Source organism: Micropterus dolomieu, linkage group LG11, assembly GCF_021292245.1.
Source record: "Micropterus dolomieu isolate WLL.071019.BEF.003 ecotype Adirondacks linkage group LG11, ASM2129224v1, whole genome shotgun sequence".
In the NCBI taxonomy this organism is placed as follows: domain Eukaryota; kingdom Metazoa; phylum Chordata; class Actinopteri; order Centrarchiformes; family Centrarchidae; genus Micropterus; species Micropterus dolomieu.
The window spans coordinates 25,128,102-25,151,494 of NC_060160.1; the positions used below are offsets into that span (position 1 = coordinate 25,128,102).

Genomic DNA, 23,393 nt, shown 5'->3' on the forward strand with positions numbered 1-23,393 from the left:
CAGTGCAGTAACCTTCAGATCATATTGTACCTGAGACAAGGAGCCATTCAAGCCTATGCACCACTGAGAGGAGACCTTTTTGTTGTATTTTCCTTGTCCCTTTAGCTGAAGTTCCGGTAAATCAGGACAGGTTGAGCAAAGGGTGCATACCTTACATGGACACATTGAGCTGCTTTGCTAACAAGAGGTGCAGTGTCAGAGTATGGCGTGGGTGTTTATTTTTGTGTGGTCAGACCATTTGTTGGAGTCACGTGCATGTTGCTATTATTCAGAAACGGCTTATATCAGTGGATATAATAAGCCACTTATCCACCAGTGTCTGAATTGGTGGGTGCTTATGGAAATACAGCTTTGTTTTATGTTTACTTACATAAGAAACTGCCAGACAGATCTCTGACACAGCTTATGGTAAAAAAAATATTGAACAATTAAGTTAATACAACTGTGGGTAGATTTTTAAAACTTGAGAAGAAAACACCTGTAACATGGGCTCCCAGCAAATAGGAATAATTTATATTTACTATAATTCCATCCATAAGTAACGCAATGACAGAAAATATGACTATTTTGGTCAAGGGTCATCCACTTTCTGTAATAAAACATCCTCTCAGATGGGCGACCCTGGGACAAAATCAGTTTAGGGGTCCTTGATGTGAAAAGGTTTGAACCACTGCTCTAAAGAATACATCCAATGAAACAATCTAAGAAGGGACAATCACCAGAAATACTAAAAAATCAATGACATATGCAGTATGCAGTGTGTGATTTGATGAAGGAGTTACAAGCAGTCATTCCTTCATTTTAAGAGGTAACAGGGGGAAATGGTTGGACACCACTACACACACGGTCTGAAAGCTCATATCAAAGATAGAAATCCAAAACTTGTGGAGTTATCACAGTTAGTAATCATTTAAACTGCATCCACAGTTACAGTAATAATGATCACTACGGTTGTAACTAACTATTTTCATGAATATTAATTCATCATCAATAATTACATGTTTCTAGAGCCCATGGTGATGTTCCCAAATGTCTTTATTTTATCCAACTAACTGTCCAAAACCCAAAGATAGTCACTTTACTATCATAGAAGAGAAAGACAACCAGAATATATTCAGGGCATTCAGGGACAGGGGTTGCAAATTAGTCATGGCTAGAAACCTGTATGCATGGCATCTACTTTGTATTCTTTATAAAGCAATGTTCTATGCATTTGTCCCTGTCAAATAAACATTAAATAAATAAATTCACATTTGAGAACTGGAACCTGTACAGTTTGCTTGAAAAATTATTAAATGATTAGAATCAAAACTGTTGCAGATTCATTTGCTGTCTATGAACTAATCAATTCATTCACTAAACGTAACTTACCACACTTACAGCTGGGGCCCAAATGTGTGAGTCTGGGCTTGACATTAACTCTAATAAAAACACTAGATTTAGGTGTTTCTGTTCTGAACAATCTTGTGATGCATTGTGGTTCTGCGCTGTAATTTGGGAAACTCAGCAGGTGGAAAGTGTCTCCACTCAGTAAATTGTGGCAGTAGGGGGCACTGTATGGCTTTGACAATAGGTTAAAAGCTTGAGAGGTTCTGCTATTCTTCTTTGTGCACTGCCTATAGTAGACAATTAAGTATAACTTTTATAAATAAAAAAGGATCATAGCATGCTCTTAAGTCTGACTAATACATTTGTAACAAAACACCACAAAGATCTGTGTAACAGTTGTGTGTTTGAAAGGAAAGACAGAAGCAAAGAGGTGTGTGTGTGTGTGTGTGTGTGTGTGTGTGCCTCCGCTGTCTGTCAGTTAATTGTGCTGCCACCCAAACACTGGCTGTTCAAGACAACTGGATTTCTAACTTCAAAGCCATGCATATCACTTTGAAGGGCTGCGAATGTATTCCATCTACCCTCCCCTAGCCGCATTCTGACCTCCATCCAAAAAGCCCCAACCCCACACACACACACACCAAAAAACAGGCCATTTCCCGTTAGCTTATTAGGGTCTTAATTGACAACTCCTGCCCTTCAAAGCAAAAAGTAACTGGTTGAATTGCTAATGAGCAACAAAATAAATACTTGCCCAAAAAAAAAGCATATGTTTTTTATAAGTGGGGACTTGTGGGTGACAACTAAAATGTGACAACTTGAATTGGAATGTGTACTCTCTAGAATGCCATGAAACTTTTCTCCCACTAGCACAGACTGTGGTTGTTTATTCAGATCTCCATTTGCTGGCAGCCAGGTGACAGTTATTAGTCCTGGGTATTACATAAAAATATAATACAAGCTGTAAGAAAAACATCACGCTTCTTCACACTGACAGGAAGTCATATTTGGCTGAAGCCCATGAACTTCACGTATACTCCATTTACTTTATCTTTTGAGATTGTGTCATTCCTCTCAAAGGTTATGGTAAATGAGGGTGACAAATTGTTTTCAACTAACCCATTGTGCTGGAGTTGATGACTAAACATTTGTGGGAATGCATCCTACTTGGCTCAACGAATCTCACCACGTATGAGGATGATGCAACACTGACATTTTAGTAAGCAGTAATTATACCAGATCATCTACACACTTTGAGTCTGAAACCTGATTTTTGATTTACCATGGGATGGTCACACCTTCATCAACTGTCAATGTAGTAATAACTATCTGCTGGATTAGTGAATCAATTGTAATATCTTAGAACAGCAGCTGATGTGTTAAAAAATTTAAAGAATGATCTGTTCTTCAGGCAGAAAATGTGAAATATGTATCTTTAGGCCATGAGGCAAATCATTGCCTCATGGCCTAAAAGCTGTTGGACCACCATTCTTACCAGGGATGTTTCCCCGCAACATTTTGGACAAGTATTGAAAAGGCAATGGCATTATCTAAATTTAGTTTACTTCCTCAATTCTTGTGCAGACAGGACTGTGCAGTCCATTTCAAGCCATGATGGAAAACATCCATCATCCCTTATGCCATATTTTCCACAAGCCTGCACATCAAAATAAAATCCCTGAAGGAAAACAGTGGTTGTGGTGGTTAATAATAATAAAGGGAAACATGTTTTAAGACAGTTAAACATTTCCAAAGCTACACCCCCTATGTTACTGTTGCTACGCCTGTCAGCTTTCCATTCTTGTGCAATGATAGCAGATATACCACTCAAAAATCTTAGTAATTCCAGAAGCAATGGCTCATTGATTTCAGACAGAGGTATAGAAAAAGCAGGATTCTCATTTCTACTGTTCATTTTTTCTTACGGGCAGAGCTGATCAGCTGTAGCTAGCTAATTAAGCTAACATTTGTTGGTTGACATCACTGTCTCTGGCTGACTTCATCAACATAGAAGACATTGAAATAAAGAAACAGCCCTGTTCTTGTATTGCGGCGTAGCCCCAATCCTAGTAGTATTAGTATGACAAGGAAAACTGTATGATCCGACTCCTTTTATTCTAACATAACCCTATTTAGCTGTTTAGCTTACTTTTTCATTTTTCAAAAATGTTATTTAAAGAAAAGGCTTTTAGGTTGGGGACTAACAGAGGTTTTTGGCAAATGTAACTCTGTAACGTTGGCTGGGGATCCTAGAGTACAACGTCCCTAAATATAATAAAAACTTAAATAATAAATAACCCAGCTTATATTATATAGTATACTGTCTGCTAGTCATGAACCAGGCTTTTTTTAACGTAACCTGCAACCCTGCAAAGTAATGTAGTTAATGACGTGTGTACGTAAGTAACACTCGGTTACGTAGCACGCTAGTTAGCTGGGCATGCTAATGATTGCAGCTTACTCAAGAGCAGATAAACACGCTGTTCTCTTCTCTTGTCATATGGCTATTGTCTTAGCGTGGACATAATTAGTGACCACTTTAACTTTTCTTCTTAGATAGATGCAACGATTAATCAATTAGTTAACTATTAAATCAATCGCCAACTATTTTGAACATTGATTAATCAGTTTGAATGATTTTTTAAGATAAAAAAATCAAGATTATCTGATTCCTACGGAAGCCCTAAGTGTCCATCTATTCAAATATTTTTCTTACTCCGTTTTCCCGCGATAATGGGATAATTTTCTTGTGATCTTGAGATAACAATACGGTAGTTTAACACGGGGTGCGTTTCGTCATGATAATTTCAAAGGGGTTTTCAGCTTCACTGGTTAGCTCAGTGAAACGGTTGTGTGTTCAATCCCCACTTAAGACTTTTGGATCTTTTTTTATAATCCTCTTCAACAAAGTTCTTATGAAGACTGTTTCACATGCTCACAATAAAGCATGTGCTGGAGTGTGTGTGTCCCGGCAATTGGTCCACATCCATCAACTTATGGACTTTTCATTTCCCCATTATTCCCAGGCAGAGGAAATTCCTACGCTTCTCGTTCAGGAGAATCCATTTAACATTACACATTTCCTGACGGCTATTTCGGAACCTTTGAAATAGTCATTGGGAAATGTGTGATTGGATTCCCCAGAATTTCTTCATAACAATTTGTTGAAGAGGATAATAAAAAACACACAAAAGAAGAAAAAAATGAATCATTGAGAGTAGGAGTTGAACATGCAATCCTTGAGTTCTGAGTCCTGAGCTCTGCCAAATTTTACTGAAATTATCCTACAGAAACACACCTGCCGACCCCTGTATTTAGCTATGATTTGTTATCTCGAGATCACGAGAAAATTATCCTGTTATCACGTCAAAATGGAGTAAAAAAAAATTTAATGTATGGCTGCTTAGGGCTTCCGTAGATACCAGCTTCTTAAATGTGGATATTTTTGGGTTTCTTCACTCTGATATGAGTAAACTGAATATCTTTTGGTTGTGGACAAAACAAGAAATTTGAGGACTTTGGGACATTTTATGGACCAAACAACTAAGCAATTAACTGTGAAAATATGACTATGACTAACTATGCAGTTGCAGCCCTATTCTTGGACTGTTCCAATTGAAAAACTTTTAGAGGCCCAAAGAGGTGAAGATATCACCAGAAAAAGCCATACATTGGAGTTATAGAGTCAGAATAAGTAAAAAGAATGTAGTTTAGTCTTTTTCTTTTTTATCCCTTAAATCATCTTGTGGCTTTTCATATTTATCTCCCTGGGTGGGAATGACTGGATAGATGAACAGTCCTATAATTATTTTTAAATACTGATCTCAATGCTATAAAATAAGTTTTTTATTATATTATATAGAGATTATTCTATACACTGATGATTATACATTTCAATCATATTTAATGCATTTCTAAAATATTAAACATTTATATATTTACTTTCCAAAACCCACGAAGACACGAAGGTTGAGAAACAGCTTTACATTTTTAAAATAATGTCCTAATATGGTTATGAAAATGTGCCCAATGTGCTGCTTCCTGTTGGGCCCACCTGAGGAAGCCGAGGAGTTTCCTGAACCCAGATTTAGCTAAGAGATCTTGTTCTCAGCCTTCTCAAAAAATAAAAGGTTGCTTTATGGTAATTTCAGGAAGCACAGAGATTACTGATACAACTTGAGTCATTCAGGCATGTGATTGGGCAAAAAAGCAGGAAAATATACTGCACCGCGGCTCTATTATAACATGGATGGTAAAGCAGGACCCACAACAATAACTTATTTGGTGGATGTGTTGCAGTGGGAATCACTCGGCCTGCTCCCGTTTTGTTTTATTACAGATCTGCATGATTCACATGGGTCAGATTTTCAGGTCGGAAAATCCGGAATTCCGGATTAATCCCGAAAAATCAGAGTGAAAAAGCAAAGCACTTCACTCAGAAGACGAGTGAGTGAAGTAAGGGCAAAATTAACTTACCTTACCAAGTCAGTCATACAGGAGCCAACCACCATCACATCAAAAGCCTCTTCAGTCATGATCTGATTGAGACATACATTTGTGTTATTTTTATAGTAACACTCATTTCTGGACATGAAATATCTTGAAGACTCTTCAACTGAATTAAAAGTTGGTTATTAAGGAGATTCTTCAATTTCTCAACATTCGTCCAGCCGTTCTGGTATATACTATTCATAAACAAGGACAAAATCTAAAGCATAGCAGACCTTCTTGGGGGCATATCAGGCAAAATATGTAAACTACTTTCCCATCAGCCTCCAACAAAAATCACTTGATATTATTTATCTCCCGCATTAGCATGAGCTTGACTGAAACAAGGAAGACTGTAAAAATAGAGCATTCATCACTGGCTGAGTTGGATAGGTTCCAATATTATTGGGGGTGGGGGGTTCAATGCTACACCACGTGAATGCACCGCAACCCAGCAAAGTCTATAATTAATTCAATCCTCGGCTTGTATCAGAGCTAATGCTAGTGTGTTAATCTCTTCAAATCTCTGCCTAGGCAGTGGAAGACTTGGAAAGCCTGGCCGCTGGCTGCAGGATGGCTCAATTCTCTCTCCCACAGCTTGGAGTATATTGTCTTCCCTAGACAGGCATGAAAAGGTAGCCTAGAACCCTCCACAGCTCCACTGCAGGACAATATTATGAGATCTGCATTGAACCAGCATGGAACACTTAAAATTCTCCCTCTCTTGTTGAAATTGAGGCTGAATTATCCTACAGTAGCCGACCTACCTGAATAAGTGTAGTGTTGTAGACACAGCTTAATGTAAAAGGTGTTCAACCATTACCCATAAACTTTAGCTTTATAAAAAGGTTCCACTCAGCCTCAGGCAAAACCATATATGTGCATAAATAATGAATTAAGAGATGATTTGTGAGTTGACATATTTTTGGGACTTGAACAAAGCATGCTTTCTAAAGACAGCAGTCATATGTTGAAACAGTTTAGTCTAAATGCATATCAAAGTTGCACACAGTGGGTTTTAACAACATAGACTGAGCTATGAGCGAAATCTCAAAGGAAAAAGTTGTTGGACCATTTAAAAAAAACTTGTAAGATTACATATTTTGCCTATGTGTGGTGTGGCAGTCAAGACTTAACAGGATAATGATTGTTATTACAATGATATGACCATTTATGTTTAAAAAATGCTTTTCAGTTCATGTTTTGATAATGACTATAATCACCACAATATTCTGTTTTACTCCCACCCCCAAAACACGTACACGCACACACACACACACACATAGCTTGTAAATGGCTCTTTTTTTATATTCGACAACTGTAGCTGAATGTTGAACTAATAAGGCAACCCTTCATGTAATTAACTGATTTACACTAGTAATGGTTTTGAATTATTCTTAGTTATTCTTTATACCCATGATGGTGGAATATTCCTACTGCTCTCACATAGTAAACACCACTGGTCTTGCTGAGAGTACAGAGAGAATTTCTATGCTTTTGTACTCATCTTTTGTTTTTATTTTCCATTTAGATTTGTTGCATTCCAGGTGTCATTTCACATGACACCTAATGTTTTTTCGGTCTGTGAGGTGTATTGATGGGTTACAATAAATGCAGGAAAATAAATGCGAAACAGCCGTCCACCCCTCAAGTCTGCGATACGTTTGGATACATATTTCTCATTTCTAAGAAATCGGAGAGTCCATTACTTAAAATTCCATGTGATGTGAGTGCAATAACATTTATTTTGGTTAAATTAACAAACCTAATACAGTATTTATAGGTTACTTGTGTTATATAGACTGTTATGTATAACTGTTACATGGTTATATATTTGTATATGTATATAAGCATAATTACACACATACTTAAGTTATTAAAGTACTTAGGCTAGTACACTCACTCATGTAGGCCTGGGTGCACTTGCTTAAGTATAGATAATACAGTATGGATAATTTGAATATAAATCCTTATTGTGCAAATAAGTAGAGTATCTATAGCTGTCGCAATGTCAAGATACCAGTTTGTCATGCCGACCAAGCAACGGAATTCAGAGACTGTTGTGCCCACATCGTTACAGAGACCTGTCCTATCAACATCCCGGACCATGCACTCGGCAGGTGGTCCATGTTCCGAGCTGTCAGCGCAAGACTCGGGTCGGATGAGGGGACTCTGCCAGTCAGACTGTTTATTGTGAAGATCAAACTTTCATATTATCATCTGGTTGCTGCTGTTTACATTCACCACAGATGCAAATTCAAAAAATGCACTGTGGAATGTTCGGGGTTTTATATGTTACCATATTTTAACATAGGCCTACACTTAATTATTAACTAAGATTTTCATTTCTTATGCAGCCTTGTATAACGTTAATGACCAATAAACAACCTTGTACCTTGTCCCTTGTGCAGCTAAACATTCTTTCCAACTCTGTAAATATAGGAGCATTGTGGAATAAATCGGCAAAAACTCAACAAAAAGAAAATATGACCCTGCTTTATTTCTGACGAACGCTTAAGTCAGATAAAGTGTGCTGAGAAATGTGACACAATAATTACCTCGCATTCAAACGTGTTCTCGCAGAGTGGAAATATCAACACCCACAACAGAAAAGTGACGGAGCGTCGAGTGACAGCTGCCCAACGTTAAATATAATGCCAGGCTTATTGTTGTCCCTGAATAAATTAACACGCATATAGTGTTACTTAAAATTGTTTAGGTACAATTCTGTTTAACGAAACATACTTCACGAGTAACATACCAGCGAGAGATTTGGCTCTGGCTTTGAAAACTCGTAAAACGCTCATTGTTTCAACAGGCATTTTTACAGACGCCTAGGCGCGGGGCTATCAGAAAAGGACCCAAACAACATGTCCCGGAAATTTTAAGATCATGAAGTAAACATTGGCGTTAACGCTTAAATTATCGGACTTCCTGCTCTTTCAGGTACTCTCACTCACACCGCATGTCGTATTTAAAATGAACAATAATGAACAGGGTCTTTTTCGAGTAGGCTAATCGTTCAGCTTGCGGCAATTTGACTCTGTCCTGTGTTAAGCTAACATTGGCTAACGACACCAAGCTAACGAGTATTTACTGTACACCCTGACAGACAATCTGGCGAGCAGACTCACCTCCCTCTGAACCACTGAATTAACAGTTAACACTAATCGAGGGGTACGACGTCAACTTTGTTCTACATTGTGCTTCCCACGCACTGTGGCCAGTCTACACGGCAGTTGTGAGGGAGAGGGGGTTGCCAGTGTCACTGCTACATTTGTATTCCCGTGACACCTCTTGGTCTTTAACATGGTTCTATTATTGTGCAACTTCAAGGAATCCTGAGCTGGATAAACGTATCGCTAAAACATATTTTCTCCGAATAAGTTGCGGCAGGAAGTGCATCGTGGAAGAGCAAACTGATTCTGACGCGCATTCAAAACTGTCCCTGACACCAGGAAATGACAGCTAAAAATGACCGTGTCACCTACGTGATGTGGCCCACGTCCTTTGAATCAACAATGCAAATACATGCATTTCCTTTTGTTTTTTGTTCTTATTTACATAATATTGTTTTAATAAATTAGGTCAAAGCATTACCGTAAAGTGCTGCTGTATCTCCGCAGACTCTTCAGAGTGGATACAATGAACAACATGTCCCCTGAGGTTGCACTGCACCGGATCTCACCGGAGTTGCGGCCCTTGCTGTGCAGTGTGGTGCGGAACGGCCGTGTAGGACTCGACTCCACAAACTGTCTCCGTGTCACAGACCTCAAAACTGGGTGAGGAGTAGTTTTGGACCATAAGTGTCAAATGTGAAGCACAGGCTCCATTCAGTCTCCCTTGCACTGCAGTGATGCTGCATTCAAATAATATGAGATTGATATCTTATTCCCGCATGAGTTCAGTCTTACACACATCTAAACATTCATAATGACTCAGAATAAGACCAAGGTGGTTAAAGTAAGGTTAAAGATAAACTATATTACTATTTTCTAAGTATCAATATCTGGTATTTACTTGTCATAGTTTTACCGTTGTGTCACTTTTATGTGATAGTAGCATCTGTCAAATTATTTTGACGTCACTATATATTGTTTGTCGGGAAATTTGACAGTGAAAAATATATCTATATGTTGTTCATATATTTTTTGATACTGCCACAGCTCTGCTAAAGGTGGAAAATTCACCACCATGGTGGCTTTAATGGCAGGGTTAACTTAACATACCAGATACCAGAGATCTTAAATTGTCATTTTAACTAAAATCAACATGTGATAGAGATATACAAATGAATGGACAAATATGTAATGTGAATCAGGCCACATTACACATCATGTCTTGAGGGTAGAATAAGAAAATACTATTCAGCAGTTACTATTATTGTTTTTTGTACAGAGCAGGATTCTTCAGATTTCTGACATGTCACACTGTAACTTCCAAATCCCTCAGCAGTACATCTTTATTTATTTATTCTTACTAACTATATCTAATGTAATCCTCACCAGGTGCATGCAGGTTAAGTGAGATGGGGAAAAAATGGTATTACCTAAGACCTACGATAGTTCGTCTTAGATTTGGAAAAGTATTAACAAGTTTGGGTTGATACATTTTGCGATGAAATAGCTCCGCATTATTCTCATTTAAGGTGATTGCAGCATTGGAGGAGGGACTCAACAGCCAATTGACATTTAATCAGACAAGCAGCTGGATATCACTTGGGTGCAATGAGTGGTCTCAGCTTCAAGGCCTTAATCATGAAGTTTGAGTTCTATCAGCTTGGCAGGATTACGTCTACCCTGTTAGTGTTTGTACAAGACTAACGTGGTCAATTTTATGTCTTATTGGATAAGACAAAGTCACATCAATCAAAACTGAAATCTGCCAGTCTGATTATGTGGTTAGATCCGTGGGTTATACAATTATGATGCCTTCTCAACGTTGTGATGTCTGTCAGCCATCGCCGATGGATGATGGCATCATCTGTTGGCCCAGCGTGCTGTAAAGAACACAAGGTTAAGTTTGCAAAATCGCAGTCAGAAATATAAGGTGGTTTTAAAAAGTCATTAACCTTTCAGATCTTTACTGTAACGTGTTCTCATACTATTAGACTGATTATGTATTATGCTATTTTCATTAACCCCCATGTTCAGATGTACATCTCTGACCCCTGGTCCCTGCTGTGATCGCTTCAAACTTCACATCCCCTATGCTGGAGAAACCCTGAAATGTGAGTAAAGGAGTCACTTTGCCATTTTCTAATTAATCAGATTAGTTTAATCTCTGAGGTTGGTTGAATAAATAGCGTTGTTGTATTGTTGGCTTTGGAGTAAATAATTTCAAGAGAGAAACTATTAGCAAGCAGTGCTTTTCCTTATGAAGTCACAAAGTAGCAGCAGAAGTAGATATATAAGTAGCGGTCAGCTAAGGCTGACACAAATTAAGGAACAGTTAAAAGTGTAATCGTGCAGAGTGAACAATTTCGTCCATTTTTTCTTTCATCCATTTGTTTGTTCTTTGTACTCACCAATATAAGTGCTGACAGCATTTCAATTTGCAGAGTTCCCACTGTGCTCACGTTAATTGATTCATTGTCTAGAGCAATAAGCCTGCACTTTTAAAAAGAAACGTCAGCGCTGAATTAGTTTGATTTCTCAGTCCAACCTTGATTAGTTTTGAGAGATCTCACAGTAGGCCAGTTTTGAAGATAAGAGGTGGTTTCAGGTCAGTGGATATGTGAAGTCATACAATTCAAAACACATATTCTGGACACAGAAGTCGTTTTAGAATGAAGGCAGTGGGAATATTCTGACAAGAACTTGTCAGAATACAGGGTTGTTTAACCAAACGGTACCATAGGAATTTTTTGTAATTTACAATGCATGCAGTAAAACCAAAATCACCCACAGGAATACTTAAGTACAAAAACCAAATGAATATTTTTCTGATTATGGTGATGCTTAATCACCAAAGTGATACCAGTAAACATATTGTAGGTTGTGCCGCTGAACCTTTACTGGAAATGTCTCTCACTTCTAAATCAAGTCACCACATCATACACTGTTTTAATGAGCTAGCTTCCTAAAGTGCCCAATGGGCAACATCACTAAATGTTGTTAAGTGATTATAATCAATGCTTTAGAATGATTTAAACTTAGTGTTACAGGAATTACGGTGACTCACGAGACCCATGTATGTCAGGCCTGTGTTGACACACAGCTCCCGGCAAGATACTATCAGTTATCATCTCTCAGTTTTACGTGGGTATTGGTTTGAATCAAGTTATAAGTTGAGGGCATTACAAAGAAAGTGTGTTTGTCAGGTGACTGGAATTGACTGTGTACAAAATCTCGAAACTTAAAGGAACCTTTGTGTATTAAATGTGTGGAACTGATTCAGCGGATGAGCACAAAATAATGTTTTACATCAAAGCTTGTACGCAATTATCTAGGTAAGTGCACCCATCATTTCACATATGTTCATTTATGAAAATCTCCAGACAGGGTCTGGCAGCCCATATTTTTACCCACTTCAAAGATATAGTAGGTGACACAAACCAGATCTGTCTGTTAGATTGGTAAAGCAGGTTTTTGTGGCTGACGAGTTACTGAGAAGTTCTTTGAACAGATGCCTACTCATTTCAAAGGATTTCCATAAGTAGCCTGTTAATGTGGTCTAAGTATAAATAAAAAATATCCCTCTAAACTGCAGTTATGATTTGCTAAATTAATCAACATTTCATTCAGCTGTCTATAAAGTTCGTGCAAATGTGGCCTGCTTGGGGGAAAAAAAGTCAAGTTTGGGGAAGTGGGATTTGCTTATTTAGAGAAAAATAGCAAAAAATCTGCCCAGGCAGAAACGGTTGTGACCGTCAGGATGTGGCTAGACTCAAGGAATGTGTAGGTGTAAGGTTTAATAGTATGCAACTCAGTTGTGCCGCTTGGCAACATGTAAAATTGGCTGTGTCCAACACGTCTTTGGCCTTAATTTGCCATAAGTGAATGTTGAATGCTGTAAATGGTGTTACCTGGGATATCATAAAAAGTATGTGGCATTGGGGATTTTGCATTCTGACAGAGCCATGTACCATGCACAGTAGATCTGTCATAGTTTAGGAAGAAGTTTTAATTTATGGAGACAACCCCCCCACCACCGAAAGTAAGTAAATAAATAAACAGGCCGCTCGCTCCCTGGCATGGCACACCACATCTCAGCGGCTGTTGTACTACTTGCTATACCTTCCTGTGCTTTGGCCTGAAGAAAAGGTGTGTCTAATAAAGGATGTAGGGCCGCAGGTTGGTGTCTGCCAGTCTGTGGACCCGCCTACTGATAGCGTGCAAAAACATGGCACACTCTGCATAGAACAAAGCATTATTAAAGCAAGCCCAGCCCCCTTCCACTTCACGATCTTGGCTGGTACTGCGAAACAACAATTTGTGGTCCCCTGAAACAGAAGTAAGACTGTGCTTCTTTGTATGAACAAAGCCATACATAAACGTCTATGTTATAACCTGTAACGGCTTCACTTCCAAGACCTCCATTTCCCCCTGGCATCATGCCAGTATATCTCTGACAGACTACCAGTGGTTTGTAACAGATTTACAGCACCGCCTCTCGTCTCCTGGTTTGACTCTCCTCCACTGGAAAAATACTTCCATATGTGTTAGTGTGCCTCTTCTTGCTGTCGCTGGAACAACAAAAAAGCAGAACAGAACAGTCTTGCAGCACACAAATAGAATTGTGTAACATAATATCAGAACATTGTGAACCAGCCCAAGCAATGTGTTATGTGATCCTGTTTTGATGTTTTTCCTCCCCTCAGAGAGGGCCATTTCCAGTCTGTAGTTTTATTTTTCTAAGTGCATTATGATTTTGTTTTAATTATAGTATTTTAGCACTTATTTGTTTCACTCCTGTCAGATTTTGATTAAATAAACTTTATTTGTTGCTTTATTTGTGCTAAAATAAAAAAAACAAAAGCACCTATCTTTACAAGACAGACCTGATTGGCAGGATTTTGAGTGGCTTCACTGGTAAAGGTCAAGTTTGCTCATTACTGTAGGTACTTAAATTAAAAGACCCTGGAGCTCAACAGCTGCATATCATGCGCTTGTTAAGGCGGTTGCTGGAAAAAAACATCTGTCTTAACAAGCCGTTGCATGTCACATTCAGATTCAGGACTGACTGGGTTAGGATGATGTCAAATTGTTCCCACTGCAGTACTTGTTTCCACAATGTTCAAAAATGACTCTCCATATCTTGAAATTGACAGAATAAGGCAGATTGCCACACTAACATTAAAAAAAATTGCAAATTGTTTGACTTGTTGAAAGAAAATAATTTTCTTGTATTTTTTCGGGGTTGAGTTATTCACAAAATGAGAATTTTGAGGGTTTTTATGAGAGGAAAGTTAGGTTGATCCCTTGCTATGTTGTGTTCATTTTACAGCACGCAATTAGATGCAAATGAGTCGACTTTTGGAATTTATGTTGTCCACAATAGTGTGCTGAATTTTCCTTCTCTTCTTCCAGGGGATATCATATTCAATGCTCAGTATCCAGAACTGCCACCAGATTTTATTTTTGGAGAAGATGCAGAGTTTCTCCCTGAACCCTCAGAACTACGGGTGAGTATCTACACCCATGTGAAAGTCATTAGTTGCAAGTTTTTCTGCAAGACTTTAAAATGCTTATTTCAAAATGTGGCTTTATTTTAGAGTGAATATGTGCTTAATTTTATTAGCCTGCTACACAAGAAAACACATTTACCACATGATTTGTTTTTGTTGTGTCCCACTTGTTAAAGCCAGATCTTCTCATTCATTTGCCACATTGCGCAGTTCTCCTGTGGTCCTAAATGTCAGACAGATGCATCAAATTGCCGATCACAACTTCGCTGATCCCAGTAGCCAGATGCAGTTGAAGCAGTGCCACATACACCGTTTGTAAAAGCAAACGAACACTCAGCAGCTGCCATGGGCGTGTGGGAATGTTGCAATAATTGGCAGTTGTATTTCAATATGCCATTATGTTTTGACTTACTGGTTATCTACGTATCTGATCATCTCTATGAAGCCGTGATTCACTAGCAAGCTAGCCTAAACAGGATAAAGGGGCTACGCTAGTTTGTGCAGAACATGTATTTTATCCTACTCTGTAGTAAAGACAGTACCATACCCAGCACTCGGATGACTTTAACAACATTATGTTTTACGGTAATGGGAATTTAACTTTCTCTTAAAGTTTGTTTCCAAAGAACTTGTTTCAAGTGTTAAAGTATATTTTAACATTAACCAGAAAATGATAAGATAAAAGTATCTAGACTTTGTAAAGTAATTGTTGTCTAATGTCTAAAATGGGAAAAGGTTTTCAAGGATTGATTGCGTCAGCACTGTCTAGTTTCAGATGGGGTGTGGTTTTAATATTTGTACATCAGTATAGGCTGCTGCACCACAAACAGTTGTTACAACATGACCATAAGTTCCAGATAATCTGTATCTTTTAACCACACCAGATTTTTAGTCCTAAATAGTTATTTTAATGGTCTGATCCTGCAAATTATTTTCAGAGGTAGAAAGGTATACTGGTATTTTCTGGTAATTTTCCGGATACTTTACTACGGAAGCCCTAAGCAGCCATCCATTCAAAAAAATGTTTTACTCCATTTCCTCGTGATAACGGGATAATTTTCTTGAGATTTCTGTTTTCTCGTGATCTCGAGATAAAAAAAACAATAGTTAATGCAGGGGTCGACTGGTGACTTTATTTAGGTGCCAGGACAGACAAACTCCTGCACATGCTTTATTGGGAGCATGTGGAACGGTTTCTTCATAAGAACTTTGTTGAAGAGAAGGAGAGGAAAATAAAAAAAAAAAAAAAAAAGCCCTGTGCTCTACCAACTGAGCTAACCAGTGATACTAGGGAACTATCCAAAATCATTTAATGTTATGTGTTTAAGGCTTTAAAATGTACATTTCTGTCCTCCAGACATGGAAATCTGTAGCTGAAAAAAGTCAGTTGTATGTCTGCTTGAAAGATTAAAAGAAAGAGACCCATGCTGTAAAGTTTTATACCAGCACAGACAAATATTGTAAAGCTGTATTCATTTGTCACGCTTGTAACAAACCTCGAAACTGAAATAGAAGACTGATATGTAGCTCAACAAAGGTTTTCTGTTTGATGTCTATATAATTATGATTTGTTATTGTATAGTTACATTTCTCCATCTGAAATTGCAGCCCAAGCAGTAGCCTTCAGCCACTGGCCAGCGCTGCTTGGGTCGGTGTTTATTGACCCTATGACCTTTCAAATCTATTACCAGAAATTGTCTGTTCAGTGCCAGTGTTTTTAATATTTACGCTTTCTGCAATATCATGGGTATGGTCAGGGAAACATCACAGTAAAATATGGTGTAAATATGGTTATGGTTGGAGAAATAAAACACTTTGTTAAGTTAAGGAAAGGACTGTAGTTAAGTGTAATTAAAAGGCAAATGCTAATGTGGTATTGCCAAATCCACCACCCAGACCTGCATACGGTTACTTTTACATATATGGCACCCTACTTCCTGTGTTGGTAATGAAAGTTGGCATTGAATGTAAATTATCCACAGCAGTATGGTTCAAACCATACTGAATTCATGAGGAGACAACCGTGGACCTTTCATCACATTTTAGGTTTATTAAAACAAAAATATAATATTTGATTAGTTCTAAATTAATCAAATAAATGATCTTGCACAGTGCTGACTGAATGCTCCTAGCAGTGGATGTGTTTTGGCTGTAATTGACTCAATACAGTCTTGACTATGGAGATTGTTAAGGACTGATGGCAATCTGCACTTCCTTGTTGCTGTTAAGGCAATACCGTGCAGTTATCCAGAGTGCTATTTTTGAAGCCGCCTAGCATGGAGACGCTAAATTCCCCTGCTTGTGTCAGAGTCTGGGAGAAGAGAAGGGAGTATTGCTCACCGTCTCACAAATCCAGCTGTGCACATAAGGGGAAGTACCTCTGCTGAGCCAGTTCTTGGCAGCCCATCGCTTGTTTATTTTTCTCACTTATATCCTTGCTGTGTTTTGCTGTTCAAGCTTTCATAATCCTCCTTCGTCTGTGTCTCTGCCCGAGATCCTCCTCTCCTACTCACTCCTTTTCCTGTGCTTTTTCAGTAAGTACTGCCCCCTCTAACTCTTTAAAATGCTGAATTCCCAGCAGTTTCTTAACCCCCCTCCCCCCAATTTTCCCTGGGAAATTTCCATCAGGATTAGGAAAAAATCATCTTAAAACAAATGAACCATGTGTCTGCGGAATGTTTTGGTGACTTTTACAACATTTAGTGAAAAATAAATATCTGAACTATATACTGAATACTCTGAACTAAGATTCTGCTGATTAATGATGAAAATATTATTGGGTGCTATTGCTAATTACATTGCTCCTTAACAGATGAAATCCATGAGAAGTGTTACCTTCAAGCAATATGTTTCTAGCCTTTGTTATCCAGTGGGGTTAAACATTAATTTTAGGTCCTCTGTCAGTGGCTGGTTGAATTCTTGATGTCTCAGCAACACACTGCTCTTGTTTACAGCTGGCCAAGGGTATCATTAACTTCTCTGTTTAGCCTTGTGTTTTTCCCTGCTGTCACCAGGCCTTGAGTAGGTTAGTTATCCATGTTTCTGTTTAGACAGAGAAATGTACAGCTGGTGCAATAGAAATGCGAAGGACAGGACTAAAACATGCACATGATATATCCGCAGTCAACTTGGCACGAAAATAGTCTTATTCTTCAAAAAGTTGATTGTAAAGCCCCCCCCCCCAAGACAAATTGTGATATGCAGCTATATAAATAAATATAAATAAAATTGACTTGAGTTGACATTCACTTTAGTCACTTTAATAAACATAAAATATCCATGCACTACAACCTCCCTGAGCCCAGTGTCCAGGGGCCGTATAGACGCTTTCATCGGACGGTGATATAGATATGGTGAGTGATATCCAGTACAGTGTTTCCCATACATTCATTTTTTTGTGGCGGCCCACCACATTATCAGCGCTGACTGCCACACACATTGATTTCTGTTTTTTTAGATGGGAAAACTATTTGATTGCAGAGCTGCACGCAGCGCATATTTGCTCAGCACCTCCTCTCACTCGCTCCCTCTCTCTAAGGGTTAGGAACAGATTTGGGAAAAAGGCCATTACAGATTAACAGTTCCTAAGTCAATGTTCCTTTCCTAACTTTAGATAAGAAAAGTGTTTTACAGAAGCATCCTAACTTCGTAAAATCTTAAATAAACTCTCCTAACTTTCGGATAGCTGTTAAGCTGCCCTACTTTTACTTTTCCACCAGGTAGTGTTTGCTAACTCGTTTAATCCACATGGTCGCTCTTTTATTGCTTTTACAAAATCAACAAAATGTCAACAGGCGGAACTTAATTGATTCTACAGATGTGTTTGATGACAACACACTCGTTAGTAGAAAGGCTGTAGGCGATGTAACGCTAGATAATGTCTCATGACATAATGTAAAAGCTTGATGTAACAAAAGGATCCTAATGCAAGTTTTTGATAGAAGGAGATTGTTAAATTCAAGAAATACATGAAAAACAGGATGATGTTAGCCCGCAGCCTTTATTATTATTATTATTATTAATTTTTTTACCTTCATTATTAACTTTCCCGAGAAGAGTAGCCTACGGGTTTCAGCCGGGGTTAGTGAGCAAGCCCAGTAGGAGACACCACCGGTTTTCATCTGCTCTTTGGACACAACAGTTGCCTTTCTCTTCGTATCACTTGTTAATGGACTTATTTTCTTTTTGACGGAATCAACGCTCCACTGGATGCCGGATTTGCGGCGGTGACTGTGTCCCCTATTTTAGACCACTCTCTGTCTGTAATCTCCCCAGATAAGCGTTACGTGAATTTGGATTTCTCGACAGAGGTTACCAACACCTCTAAAGCTGATGATACTGAACTTTTTGAGCAATGTTGCTGGGCAGTCTTGCTGGTGGCAAGTCCGACTATGTTTTGAACGAATAGCGGTGGTGCGGGGAGGGTGGCGGAGTGATGGGGGAAGGGGATTACGGTAGTAATCTTTACTCATTGCCATTGACGGTAACATTGCCCAGCACCATTGCTCTAAAAGTTGCTCCGTGTATCATCAGCTTTAGTCATCTGTGGAAGTGTCAGAAGTAGTCAGAAGTGGAAACAGTTGTTTCTAAATATAATGTCACCTTTGAATGTACTGATTTCAGTAATGGAAAAAGTAGTTTTAAGTATCCCAGTAATAAATCCCCTCCAGTTTAATATTATTCTGTACTGTTTTGTGTAACAAACATGCCTGCATGAAAGTGCTGCCTGCTGCATGAAATACTACAGCAACAACAATGAAGAAATCCTCAAACCTTAGTGATTATTAAGAAAAGTCCTTTCAACATGTAAACCACAATGCATCAAGGATAAAAGAGACTTAAATTCTCTAGCTGGATGATGAGAGGCCACATTTCCCACAAATAAATCTTTTATAGCAGAACAGTTCCATGAGCCATGGCATATGAGCAAAGTCTGCCACAAATTTATTGAGGTTCCCTGTTGCATTGTTGCTAGGGCATAAGGGTTCATTGTCAAGTGCAAATGTAGGCTAAATGGCATCCAGACCGTGGCTAATTGGCCACCAGAGCAGTTTCCCACCTCAGCGTGCTTTCATACGCATACTGTAAGGCTTGTTTTTAAATGGTCACTCATGTTAAGTGTCGCACGAGCTTCATGAGTCTAATTCTGTTAGGGCTGTGGAAAGTCATCTGCCGGTCTAATGGGTTTGTTTTGGGCAGAGGTGGAGCCGCTGATCGTCCCCTCAACCTTAATCATCACTTGACCACTCTGACACATTTATTGCTGTCTAACCAAAAGATTTAATTGATTCCAGTTGGTAGTTAAAAGGCGGCCTATCATATATGACTTAATTGTGGTGAACCCATAGAGACTGTATTTAAAGTTTTAAATAGTATAGAACATGCAATGTTGATTTTACCTTGAGCCATGAGAACTGAATTTATGTAAACCAAAATCAGTGTGGTGGGTGACTGCGAGGACTTGGGCTGGCCTACTCTAGCAGGGTAGTGAGTATACAGTCCATGTATGTGTACGACTCAGTTACTAGTTAATTAGGTACACACAGTTAAAATGAATTCAGACAAATACAATAGCCCTTCAATAAAGACAGCCCCCATTTGATGCAAATGTTTTACAGTGGTGTTGATTAAAATTTTGTAGTTTGTTTTGGAAGCTGTAGATGCCGTTGAATTGTATTGTATTATACAGAGAGGTGTTACTAATATTTTGTCCACCCAATGAAAGTAAACTAAAACTGGCAACTGAATGTAGCATACACTGTACAGCATTATTGTTTGTTTGTACTCTGTTATACTGACTGGAGTAGGTTTTATTGTCCCTGATAAACTGCAGTGGGAATAGAACTTTATAAGTTTTGATTGGTGATAAAAGTGGTTGTTTTATTCAATTCCCCTGATATTTAGGCTAGATGGTGTTTCACTATTTATAAAGGAGATGGAAAAACCATATAAGAACAAAATGTTTCACCCACCAGTATCTACTGCTGGAAAGCATTAATGAAAACAACAACTTTTCTGTTTGTAAATGGATGGGTGATTGGAGGAGACCTGGACTTGTGCAAAATACCATGACATACTGTAGGCAGATGTCTTAGATGTCTTAGAAGATACTGGTGAGTGAAACATTTTGTTCTTAAATGGTGTTTAAGAACAGTGACAGGAATGCAACAGAGTATGCCAACTCCCAAGTTGCTAGGAAAAATGACCAGAGAAGAGGAAATGACAGTGGCAGGAAGGAGGGAGGGAAGGTGTAGAGCAATACTACTGAAATCCCTTACGTAGAAGATGTACTGTTGCATAATAAGGTTATTTTTTTTCCTTCCCTGGTTCAGTAAATGACGACAACAGTGTAATTTTGACTTGGCCTAACTTGATGAATATTTGCATGTAATATCCCAAAAAAATATAAATATATATAAATCCGTTTCAATAATTTTTGTGTTTGATATAAAAAAAATTTAAAGTCAGGGTCTGTCATGATGATTGTGTATTCAGCTTGTTTTTGTAATGGCGGTAGGGTCATTTTGTGGTTGTGATGCGCTGGTCTGTAACTGTAACTCCCATGATTTGTTGACACTTACTGTACACGCCCACATATGTATGCCTAGTAAAAACAGATCATGTTTACCTCATATCCAAAATTGATTTGGATAAACGGAGAGTTCCAGTTCAACCATGCTAAAATTTGGGACGTAATTAATGCACGACCAAAACATCTCAGAACAATCTTTTGAACCTTTAAGCTACATTATCCCTCAGTTATTAGCAGCCCTATTCTATTTTAATACATATAAGACATTTAAAGTGAAATTGTATGTGTCATTAAACAGACAGCACTTCTCACATGTGGAGAAACTGAACTACAAAGCCTTTTGCAGTATTTTGTTGCGTGTGATACTTCATTGCAAACCAACAAATAGGCCAAAACAACATGAAATACACTCTTTTACCTTTATTGTGAGATAGGATTAAGTGTGCAGCACATAAGAGCAGTTATCTCTAATTGTGCCTCTCTGTTTACTCACCTAATATTACTATTTGTCTGTCCCTCTGTCCCCTTTGTGTGTAATGTATCATTTGTCTGGTCTAGACTTGTCTGGTGATGCGTGTAGGCACAAAACATTTTGGGAGTTTCCCAGCGTTTTGCATCTTTCTCAGTCTGTGTGTCTATGGGCCCGAGACCTGGGGTTAGCCTCGATGGCCTCTCAAGATATATCATCAACATGTTTCCACTTATCCTTCCTGCAGCACTTTGTCGCGTGGTACAGAGGCAGGCTCTGTCTAGTTACACTGGATCAAATAACTGAGCACTTGTTGGTTTAGCATGAACAGGGAAAACTGAACCCCTTTTCAGTAAAGAAAAAATATGGCTTCTGCCCGTTGCTTCAGTGTATGGAAATACATATTTGCTTATCTGTCCACATTCTCTAGGCATGAATAGTGATGAAACATGTTGATTTAATTGCCTTAATGACAATCCAGTGACTCCTCAGTTTTCTTAACCTAGATCCACTTTGAGAAGTAGGCCATTCTAGTATACGCATGTGTATTTGCTAGGGGTGTGATGGTACATGTATTTGTCAGTTCGGTATCCGACTTCCCGGGTTTGATACACCCTGTGACCCAAACAATTTCTGTCAGAATTCTACTAATCGCATGCACAGAACAGTAATTCTAGAGCGCGAGTTTTACCGCGAAAGTTCTGGCAGTGCGCAGTTGTTACCAGCTATAGCGTGATAGTTGGCTCTGCCTGGTTGTCCAGGTTAATCAAGCTGATGTAGTGTCGCTGCCTCTGAATGGCAAACACAAATGAGAAACCAGAGCTGGAGGCTCCTCCCATTACGTATAGATCCACTGTAGGGGAGTATTAGTTACGGTTTCCTAATTAGATTCAGGAAAAATAGACACCGATTAGTGTTTATTGTCCACCGAGATGGAAATTTGTCTTTGGCTCACCAAGACATACAATACAAATGAACATTCAAACAACATCAAGCAGTGTAAAGGAAATAAAATTAAAATAACCCTTATCAGGATTACTTACTTGTCCTCCAACCTCCTCCGCATCAATCCCATTTTGCTGCGCTATGTGGCGATATAACCAACCAATGCGATGGCTAAAGCCAGCAAGACAACAACAACTGTGTTTTTTGTTGATGTATGATTGGAAGTATGCACAGGGTGTTTTATTTTGAAAATTGACCGGATTCTCTGTGCCGTTCTGTGTCTGACTTCCTGCCCAGTTCAATCTGCTCTGTGCAGTTTGACGTGGCTTCAGTCAAAAATAGACTTGTGTATTCTTCGTGGAGCCGAGAGCTCCATCTGGCACACTTCTGCGAGGTGCTGCGTCTGACGGACTCCCAAGCACTGGATAGAAGGGCTGCGACCAGCTCTGGCAGCTGCAGCGCAGAGGACACATGTAGAATTGTGGACTTTGCTGTCTACACCATGTTCCAAATTATTATGCAAATGATATTTTACACTGATTTTCCTACATAGTCGATGCAAATGACAGTCAGTATAATTTTCAAGTCACCAACTTTTAGGGTATAAGTCGAATTTCATTGAACAAACCACCCAACGAAAACAGTATTTTTTTCAAAAATAAAAAACTGAAAATGCACTGTTCCATATTATTATGCACAGCAGAGTTTTGTAAACATTTTATAGGTTGCAAATAACTGAAAATGGTCATTTGTTGAATTTTCAGCATAAGGAGATCATATTTACTGAAATCAAAAGCGATTTAAATCAAACACATCTTAACAGGGCAAGTTACATAGGATCCCTTCTTTGATATCACCTTCACAATTCTTGCATCCATTGAACTTGTGAGTTTATGGAGAGTTTCTGCTTGAATTTCTTTGCAGGATGTCAGAATAACCTCCCAGAGCTGCTGTTTTGATGCAAACTGCCTCCCACCCTCATATATCTTTTGCTTGAGGAT

General features: G+C 38.7%; 2 protein-coding genes across 6 annotated transcripts in view; one reads left to right on the forward strand and one right to left on the reverse strand.

Moving 5' to 3' along the window:
* rbks (ribokinase) overlaps positions 1 to 9,532 on the reverse strand; it is a 37,911-nt gene extending 28,379 nt beyond the window's left edge. Inside the window, exons 1-2 of one of the 5 annotated variants that reach the window (XM_046063131.1) lie at positions 9,418 to 9,532; positions 5,806 to 5,867 (exon numbers count right to left, since the gene is read on the reverse strand). In XM_046063131.1, the coding sequence (XP_045919087.1) occupies positions 5,806 to 5,864 (59 nt within the window). In that variant the 5' untranslated portion in view covers positions 5,865 to 5,867; positions 9,418 to 9,532. Of the gene's footprint in view, positions 1 to 5,805; positions 5,868 to 7,901; positions 7,997 to 8,375; positions 8,473 to 8,951; positions 9,033 to 9,417 lie in introns of those variants that run through there. The other 4 variants (XM_046063132.1, XM_046063130.1, XM_046063129.1 and 1 more) reach the window with 4 other exon arrangements.
* The window catches only part of babam2 (BRISC and BRCA1 A complex member 2), an 82,691-nt gene continuing 67,920 nt past the window's right edge, over positions 8,623 to 23,393 (forward strand). The window contains exons 1-4 of the mRNA XM_046063125.1: positions 8,623 to 8,763; positions 9,444 to 9,599; positions 10,971 to 11,047; positions 14,349 to 14,443. Of these exons, the coding sequence (XP_045919081.1) occupies positions 9,463 to 9,599; positions 10,971 to 11,047; positions 14,349 to 14,443 (309 nt within the window). The 5' untranslated portion in view covers positions 8,623 to 8,763; positions 9,444 to 9,462. The remainder of the gene's footprint in view (positions 8,764 to 9,443; positions 9,600 to 10,970; positions 11,048 to 14,348; positions 14,444 to 23,393) is intronic.